This window comes from Phoenix dactylifera, unplaced genomic scaffold (genome assembly GCF_009389715.1).
Source record: "Phoenix dactylifera cultivar Barhee BC4 unplaced genomic scaffold, palm_55x_up_171113_PBpolish2nd_filt_p 000409F, whole genome shotgun sequence".
In the NCBI taxonomy this organism is placed as follows: Eukaryota; Viridiplantae; Streptophyta; class Magnoliopsida; order Arecales; family Arecaceae; genus Phoenix; species Phoenix dactylifera.
The window spans coordinates 420,024-429,672 of record NW_024067850.1 but is presented as its reverse complement, the minus strand read 5'-3'; the positions used below and the strand labels follow the sequence as shown (position 1 = coordinate 429,672).

At 41.2% G+C, this 9,649-nt stretch overlaps 1 protein-coding gene across 1 annotated transcript; it reads right to left on the bottom strand.

Moving 5' to 3' along the window:
- Positions 1–1,274: 1,274 nt before the first annotated feature.
- On the bottom strand, positions 1,275–6,387 carry LOC103698234 (ACT domain-containing protein DS12, chloroplastic). The gene is made up of 10 exons (XM_039118778.1): positions 6,215–6,387; positions 5,839–5,896; positions 5,636–5,765; positions 5,412–5,502; positions 5,166–5,250; positions 4,957–5,013; positions 3,428–3,483; positions 1,905–2,010; positions 1,764–1,832; positions 1,275–1,554 (listed from the first exon to the last, which is right to left on the bottom strand). Exons 1-10 carry the CDS (start codon positions 6,385–6,387, stop codon positions 1,492–1,494), a joined length of 888 nt encoding a protein of 295 aa, XP_038974706.1. The 3' UTR covers positions 1,275–1,491.
- Between the last annotated feature and the right edge of the window lie 3,262 nt (positions 6,388–9,649).

Below are 9,649 nucleotides of genomic sequence, written 5' to 3'. Positions count from 1 at the left end.
GAAGAGAGACGGTTGCTTCCCAATATGGGTGTGGCCGAAATTTTAAAAATGAGAGATAGGCAACATGCTGGTGAAGTGCTGAGACTGAAAGGACAAGAAGGCAGAGAGAATGGCAATGGTTGTATCATGGTGTGTACAGTACCGGCCTGATCTTAGACCATGGATGAGTGTTGCAGTGAAGAAGCTGGAAGGAGGGGTGGAGATTGCAACTCCAGATCCATTCCAGCATCTGATTTGCAGGCTCTCCTTACCCAGCAGACCTTCATCTAACGCGGAGAGAGAGCAGCAGTCCTGACTTGAAGTCCTCCTCAGTCCCCCATGACAACAGAGCCTCCCTCATAGGAGTGCAACACCTATCATGAGAACATCTGAGATCCAAGTGGCTTCTTCATAAGAAGATAGTGGAAAATATGGATCGCATGCTTATTACAGTTCCAACTCACCTGTCATCAGCTTGCCAACAATTTATTAACTTCTGAAATTAAACCGTCAAGGAATGCACCACTTTGAATCAAGCGTGATAGCAAATGACAACTACTTTGTCCCAGATGTGTAACTGCTGATAAAAACTAGGTGCAGATATGTTGGACGGTCGTCTTACTTGATTTCAAACCATTACTACAGCCTTCCTCCGGAACACCCTGGTCACATCCTTGTATGCTCTGACATTCTGGTGTACCACTTTGGATGCATTTGCCTGATAGAAACTCGTAGTTTACCGCATCATGGCTTCTGTGAATGTTCTAAAAACAATTGGAACCTAAGATGGCATTGCCAACTGCACATCCTGTAGTTGCTATTTTACATTCAAAGCAATGGTATTCAGTACATCACTGGCTTGTTACCCGCAGTCGCTAGAAAGTGCTTCAGTCATTGTGTACTTAATCAGTTGTCATAGACAAGTAGGAATCTTTAAAACACTGGTGGTTGGACTCTGGTTTCTCTGAAGTAGGCAAGATTGGGGCAACAAAACGCAAGATCTATAAATACGGAATGAAGCAGACTTGAAATGACTACTAGTCTTTTCTTCTTTTGCGGAATAATGAAATGTCTTTGATCTTTCTTTGATTACTCATTCTGGATGAACAAAATTAGCAATTTGCCTCACTTAGTCTGGACTTCCTTATTTTTTTCTCAATGGCCATACATCAAATAGAGGATGTCATTCTAATGAATGCAGGATGAGAAACATCTTTTGACTGGAAGTCGCTGCTACAACCCAAAAGTTAAAAGGCAAAAACAAGGCTACCATTTGGAGTTGCAAAAGTTTTCCGTGCTGCTATTATAAAAGGTTTCCATTGTATAAACTAACCATTTCCAATTTATGCATCTCAGATGGATCGCACAGATTACTAAGCTTCTGAAGTAAAATATTTTGATCAAAATGACAGGTATCATCTTTAGATTGTGACCCCAAGACTCAGTTGGGGAGAAGCTGAGGTTTTTTAACCTGTTCAAAGCATATTATCTGAGTATGGGTTTTGAAAATATCTAAAAACTTGCCTCCTCTGTTGTTGGCCTCCTCAAGAAATAACGCAAACTATTAGCAAGAACCTACAGAAAATTTTAAAAAGAACAACTTCAGATCAATACAGCAGCCAAACAGATGCTAAAATAATCAATACACAGCAAGCTATCATGATTATATTATAAGATTAAAAATCAGTTAGAGTAGCAAATGCGCATTGACTTCATAAAGGCATGCATCCACATAAACATGCTCAAGTAAAATTATTGTAGGGTGCAGTCAATTGATAGCTTGCCTGTTGCAGAGGCTTGATGATTGCTTTGTCCCTATAGCTGACATGGAACTTTGCCTTGGCCAACAACCCCTACAGGCAGACAACTTTCAGTTCACGAGATATATGGATGATTAAAACAAAGTTGGCGGAAACAAATCTTACCTCAGTGTCAAACTCTCCTGATTGGACAGTTATGTTTATGTCAGTGATGATCTTAACAAGGTCAACCAGCAACCCAGGACGGTCTGCTGTCTCCACCACAAGCAAGCTGAAAAAAGACACGAACAGAACAATGACAAGTGGCATGATTCTCCATCTCGTGATAATTGTTATTTGAGAGAGCTTTGCCTGTTGTAGAGATTTTTAAGCAATTTATGTATAGATTTTTTCCATGAACTGACTTCTTGTCATTGCTTGACCAGTGATTATGCATTTTAATTTTAAACTTCATCTGATTAATTTCGAGAAAGCATTCCCCTTTATTTTCACTCCTTGCAAGCTGACAAAACAACTTGGCTTATTCCAATCAATTTACCTCCTGCTGTGTTTTAGTCTAAACATTTATGAAACAGGTTTGGTTGATAACCACATTAAAAGAGCTCCATGGAGGAAATGGCAACAAAAGGCATTTCCACATAAAAATTACTGAAGGCGGATTGCCTACTAAAAGAGTTACAAATATCGTATAATGACAATCTGTCCATGAGCTGAATCAGATGCAAACAGAGGATGAGTATAGAGAAGCATAAATCCCAGAGCTGAAGCAACCAAAGAAGCCTAAGGTAAAAAGGTCCTTGGAGATGCCTTCTACTAGCCAACATCTAAATAAAAAAACGCTATGATAATTGTCACCACTTCCTCAGCAAGAGGACTGTCCAGATTTGACGTCGGATATACAAATTGAAAAAGAACAAGAATCAGTCTTCTCTCCCACTAGGGATCAAATTTGAGCCAAGAACTCAGCGATCCATGCTTTGAATTGTCGGCAATGTTTTCTTATAACCAAAGCTATCAATTATATGTTTATGTATTGCTCTTTAGTCGTTAATTTTGTAATCAACGGTTTAGTTATCTGTTATCAATGCCTCTGTACAATATTTTCCAAAGTGGCACAAATCCTCCAACTAGTACACTTGGAAGACTTCATTACTGCTTGCAATATCATCGACAAAGTAAAGCCAAGTTATATCCTTGCAGATATCAGCATATAAGCTGATGAACAAGGTTACTTGATGCTAAGCTTGCCAGTTCCATTTCACCTAGAGTAACAGGGAATAGTCAAGGAAGACCGCCCAAGTGTAATCACTTGATAGATTGTGGCTTTCAACGGTTCCTTCTCACATTTAATTTGTTTATTGGTTGGAAACATTTGTATATATCAAAGAAAGTCTGAGCATCATGGAATGCCCAGAAATTTCCACATACTCTAGTACTCAAAGATACCAGTTTGCAGCATGCAGGTAAAAGAACTGGAACCAATTGAAAGGTTGATGGCTCAAATGAAGTGAATCTGTTCGGATAAACACATCTGGATTCTCATCTTAGTTTTGTTAAGTTAACAAGGTGGAAAATAAGTTGACCAATAATGTGCTATCCCCAATCATAGGCTATTCTAAGATGGCACTTGTCAGCAATTTTGTATTGATCAGAAATGAGTAAAGCATATATCAACCAAGAACACATACCTCCGATCAGGGCCATCATCGTAAATATCTATATGGGTTGCAATATCCACATCAATCTGAACAAATAAGAATGAAAATGATAGCCAAAGTTCTCTAGAAAAAAAGAATATAGAGTATGAAACAAGCCCTAAACAATTACATGATCCAGGCAAAATATGGTTATCCCATTTTATTGATTAATAATAGGACAAAATATAATTGACAGTATTAAAGTATCCATAAGTATTGCAAGATGCCACTTCTACTGACCACTATTATCAAGGAAGACCATAATCAATAAGCTATGACCATTTGGTGGTGGATATTCAAGGTAGTTAAGAAAGGCATACAGTTGTGCAGTTGAAACAAAAAATCATATGAATATAGCACAAAAAAGTGGTTTTATTCAATCTACTTCGTTAATGCTAGTGAAAGGAAGAGAAGAAAAACATATACACAAGAATAGTAACCAATCATTTAGTGTTTTTTTCCCCATGACAATATGAACAAGCAAATTAAGCACAATACTCTGCTTGCCATGGGATTGGAATACAAATTGTCAACATTCTAACCCATGCTTACAAATTAATAACTCATACAAATGATAATGAGTTGATTCCACCAGTGGACTAAGTCTCAGCCTGATATTACTAGTCTGTTGTGTTGAATTGTATGGATTTGTAAATGCGTAGGATTTATAGTGCCACTATTCTTTTGTGATAATGCACTCTCTTGACTTGCTAATGCAAATTAGCTGGAAGAAACCAGAAGCTGAAAGACCAATAACAAAATGTTGGAAATATGTCATTGCATGTAAAAGGAACTGGATCATCATAAAAGGAAAGTAACATCTTTAAGTTTCCATGTACGAGACCCAACGAAAATGGTATTAAACAACACAACCCCAATCAACAGTCAGTCAATATAATTCTTTAGGCTATCTTATAACCATTAAGGAAGTGGCATCTGTAGGCCAAAGATGTCATAATCATTTAATTGCCCTTGATATGAGATGAAGATGAAGGGAACAGCATGAATTATCTTGATAATCAAGACGCTCATCTTTTTTGGACAATGTCACAATGAGATGATTATCTTTGATAATGACAATACTCATTTTTCGGACAGTGGCAGAATGAGATATGTGATATTGCCAATAAGCAACACAGGTAGACGCGTTTAAATGAAATTGTATTAAATTGAACCAGATCATGTCATCAGCTACAAGCAGTGCATTCCGAGGATATTTTCTTTCTTTCTCCTTCAACAAATATAAAATTGCAAGCATTGAATTGTCTGGCTAGCTTGCACAATAACCAGCTAAATATGTTTTGGTTAATAAAAAACATTTTTCTAAGAAAATATTATATAATAAGATATTTTAAGGTAAACCTTATAGATTTTTGGACACCAACAATGTGCACAAGAAATCAGAACCCTTCATGCATGATATAATATCCCAGATTTGTCCTGTGTAAAAGCCAAATTTGGTATACAAACTTAGCATTTCATTGAAGTCATACTTTTCAGAGATTGCATAAGACCTTTACCTGCTTAGGTTGCTCAACTCCAAAAGTTGCTCCCAGGGCCAATTGGCTGCTAGACTCCTGTCAAACCAATTGAAGAATTCCAATAACAGCATACAAGTAGATAAGGATTTTTTTTCTCTCTTTTTTTTTTTCTTTTAAAGAGAGAGAGAGACTTCACCAGAACCATTCAAGGAAAGTAAAAAAGCACCAGAAAACTCTAAGAAGGTTACCGGATGATACTCGAGCATGTTGTTAATAATTGTCAAGCGTATTGCTTCTAGCAACTCTGGATCATCAATTTTACGGCCAGTAGACCTGTGAAGAATCCCTATCAATGAAGTAACAACTGATATGGGGGAAGTAAAGCTATCTTTCCATGTGAAGAACAAAGGAAGAAACTTATAGAGGGATTCATGTAGTGATATTCTTTGTTTCTGAAGTCTTCAAACATGAAGAATTATAGTTTATGAGAGAACTTACGCTTAGTGATTGCAAACTTGTTGTGCTTTCCAGAAGAATCCAAATATACATTAGCCTTGTTGACATTGAGCCCAAGATTCTTTAGTGCTTTCCATCTTGGGGAACAGAGAGGAAGCAGAAGACTTGTCAGCTTAAAAGAGACTTAGCAACATAACTACTCTTCTCACTACTTGGAAGCTGAAAGTTTATAAATTATTAGAAGAAAAACTGATGCTGTAACATACAGTGTCAAGAAGAGCCCCAAGGCGATCGCCAAATGTTATCTCTACAATAGTTGCATCTGGATCTGAGTCCTGATCTATTATAACTTTGGGAGTAGGAACTGTATCAGTCTCATTAGAACTCCCATCCTGTTAACCGAAAAGTTTAAGCAATCACAGATGCAATTCCAACCAATTTCCTGGAGTAAGAAGCATACCATACCTCAACAGCAGTCTGCGACGTAGCTTTAGGGATCCCCGCAGTTACAAAAGATGGCAATCTAACAACAGCCCCAAGATAAAAATCATCAGTAAGTAATCACGACTAGAGATTGTTGAGAGGACACGATGCGCATATAATTTATTTTCCAAACCCTATATTTAGATTCTCACGACAGAAATACCCTAAAAAAAACTTAGAAATCTTTTGTTTTTGTACAACAACGCCCTAAATTTGAATTCATACAAACTCCTCAGTCTAAGCACACCAGAAGAGAGCTCCAATGAAGCAAAATCCGCATTCACAAGAAGGATCGGGAAACTAAACCGACCATAGCATCAAATAAAAATGATCATCGATCTGAACAAAATCAGCAAACATGAACAGAAACCAGCCAGGAAAAAGAGGCCAAACCTGGCCCCTAGGTCCAACCGGAACGACCAGGCGGTGGCCACGATGGGAATAATAGCACCGAATGGATGGCGAGCAGTTGTTGGCCGGCTTCAAACCAAGGTAAGCTGCGAGGCTACCAGAAGCCATGGCCACCGTCATTCCCTCTCTACAGAAGATAAGAGCCCAAGATCCTGGCTCGCTTCTCTCCTCCTCCGTCTCCTTTGGCTACAAAGGCCACCGTGATGGGGGGATGGCCATGAGGAGAGGGAAACCTCTATTATCTATCTACCTATCTATCCGGAGAAGAGGGTTGGGAATCCACCCCACCTTACCTGTCTCTGTCCCAGCTCTCTCTATCTCTCTCTCTCTCTCACGCACGCTACACCTCCAACTCCCCAATTTAGGGGACGGCACCGAGAAAAAACCGCTGCCCACCACTTCTCTTTCCATGGGATAAATGGTAAGAAATCGTTGGGCTGGTTGCCGGACCAAGCAGCCTTCTAGCGCCCACCGCTTATTAGTGGGGAAAAGCAATGGTAACCCATTTGTGCACCCTCTCATCGTGATGCGGCCACACGAGTAGGATTTACAGTTTGACATGACACATAAGCTCGGGAAGCAGTCCACACCGTAGCGTCTTCAGTTTTTCAAATAAATCTAATTATAAGTATCACAATTAACTCATAATCAGCTCAATAGCTTCAAGCCAGACCTACTTTAATACTATTTATAATAATTTAAAACTTATCCAAAATAACTATTTAAAAAAATAGTTGATGTGAAACTAAATATATATTCATACAAATTTTCACTATAAATAATTATAGTACAAATGTTTTTTTCTTCCCCTAATAGTAACTTGGTAATCAAATTCATGATAAACCTCCCTACCAAATCTCTCGGTGCAGGATATACTTGGGTCGCACTATAATAGAAGAACAAAAATCGCCATGCTTGTGTAACATGAGAACTGCAACGGTGGAAATTGAGCATTTATCAACTCACATAAATGAAAAAATTATTTTGTAAAAATCTAATTACATTTGAACAAAGTAATTGAATGATGATCATTCATCAGGTACATCTGGATTTTTTTTCTCTGGTTCGACTAAAATGAAGAATAAATTAATAGATTCATTGGATTCATGCAAGATTATTATATTTTTAAAGTTAACAGATTCATCAATCTCATCTAAATTTATAGAGTTTTCTATTTTTCTGCTTAAATGAACATAATAATCCTTTAAATATGGTGTAGGTTCTCTGGGTCTTTTGGTACTATAAAGTTGATCTAAGGAAGGGTCACTAGTTTCCACTACATTCTCACTATTCAATTCCAATGGATTTATTTCTCCAATACTTCTAGAGGATTATTAATTATTGATTGGTTGTCTTTGTTAGGCTCTTCTGAGAATACTGCATCTCTACTTTCTACTGAATATTTTTCTTATTATAAAATCTTTATCTCTTTGAAGCTTCAGGATAACTAATAGCTTCAGGATCTAATTTATTTTTTGTAGAGGTTGTGATATAAATATATAAGTTAATGAATCTCATTTTCTTAAAATACTTTGGTTGGGTTTTATACTTATCTATTAAAGCTGATCATGGGCTCGGCAAGCCTAAACTAGATCCATTTTTAGTCGAGCTTCAGGTCGGGCCTATTTAAAATTTGATATTTTTCTATGTTAAAGCCCATCTCATGATCAGCTATACCATCTATAATACTTATGGGGTTGATCTATATCTTTAGTAGGTGTTGCTGGAAATTGGACCCGGGCGCAATCTTCGGTTGAGGGAGAGGGAGCTGCGGGTCACCACGGCGGGGCGGCGACCAGTCGGCGGGTGGCGTCCTTCGTCTGGGGTGGCCGGAGAGAGGGAGCTGGGGATCCTCACGGCGGGGTAGCAATCCGTCAGCGGGCGGCGTCCTCCGTCTGGGTGCCTGCAGACAAGCCGGTGGCCGGGTTTTCCGGCACCGGCCCTCCGGCGCTCAAGTCAGGGAGGGGGCAGATAGTGTAAGGAGGAGATGAAACAGTGCTTGTAAGGCGCGGAATTTCCTTCCCCCCTGAGAAGCTAAGGCTCCCTTTTATAGGTGGGGGTCGGTTTACCTGTGATGTAACAGGGCGAGGCCATAGTACGGCTCGGCATGTGGCTCAGGTCGGCGCATGGTCAGGCGAGTCATTGTGCTGATGTCGGCGGCGAGGGCGTCGTACGACCCGAACCAGTACGTTACCAGGCGAATCATTGCATTGGTGTCGGAGGTATGGCCGAGATCAGAGATCATGGTTGACCAGACTCTGCTGGGCTAACTTGCCGTAGAGAGCCGAGGATCCGTAGATGTCAGGAGCCATGCGCATTAATTGTGGAGTAAGCCGGAGATCCGCATTAATGGTGGAGTAAGCCGGAGATCCGCATTAATGGTGGAGTAAGCCGGAGATCCGCATTAATGGTGGAGTAAGCCGGAGATCCACATTAATTGTAGAGTGGACCGGAGGGTTACAGCGGCCATGCGCAATAAATGCTGAAGCAGTGGCAGGGCATGGTCCTCAGTTGGACCTCGGAGGAGTACGGCCGTAGTAGGTGGCTGACAAGGGTAGACCTTGAGCGTCAGGATTTTTCTAGGTCGGAAGTCTCGAGGTCGGATGTCTTGAGGTCGGGCGTTCCGAGGTCGGACGCCGACTTCAGTCTGTTCAGGGTCGGCGATTGTGCGGCTTCTTGGGGGCATTTGTGTCACTTGGGGGGGAAAAATCTTATTCCCCCAACACTACCCCCGACTTCCGAGTTCGAGCGGCTTGCGGGCTCGGACGTGGGAAGTAAAGTCTATCATCAAAGTTGGGGGGCGAATCTCGTCTGCGCCCTCGTATTTCTCGGAGTGTTTATGGTGAGACCCGCGCCCTTGGGCGTTTCGAGGTTGCTTTATTCAGCGAACTTATGGTGGAGCTCGTGTCTTTACGTTTCTCGGAGCGGGTGTAGCGGGGGTGGCGTCTCTTGGATCGCCAAGATCGCTTCGTGCGGCGGACTCATGATGAGGGTCCTTGGGCTCGACGAGGCGACGCCTCGATCCCGTAATCGGAATTCTCCGCTCATCAATGAGCGTGCCGTTACGGGGTTCAAAACGGACACGCGGCATGACCTAGGATCGGACGCTTCCGATCTCGTATTACTGGATCATGGATCCGGCGAGGTGAAGGCTACGTCGGGGCTCCACGTGCCCCAGGGCCTTATTAAACGAGGGGAGCGGAGGTGCCGTCCGTTCGTTGTTCAAGGCGATTCGATTCTGCGGACCCATAATGAGGCCCCAAGATCCGATGGGACAGGGCTTCGATTTCGTACCCGATTTATTGATCCGGAGTGAATACGGTGCCTCGGTCTCCGAGGTCAACACGTGGCGCAATCCGATCGGGGGATGGAAACCGACCCT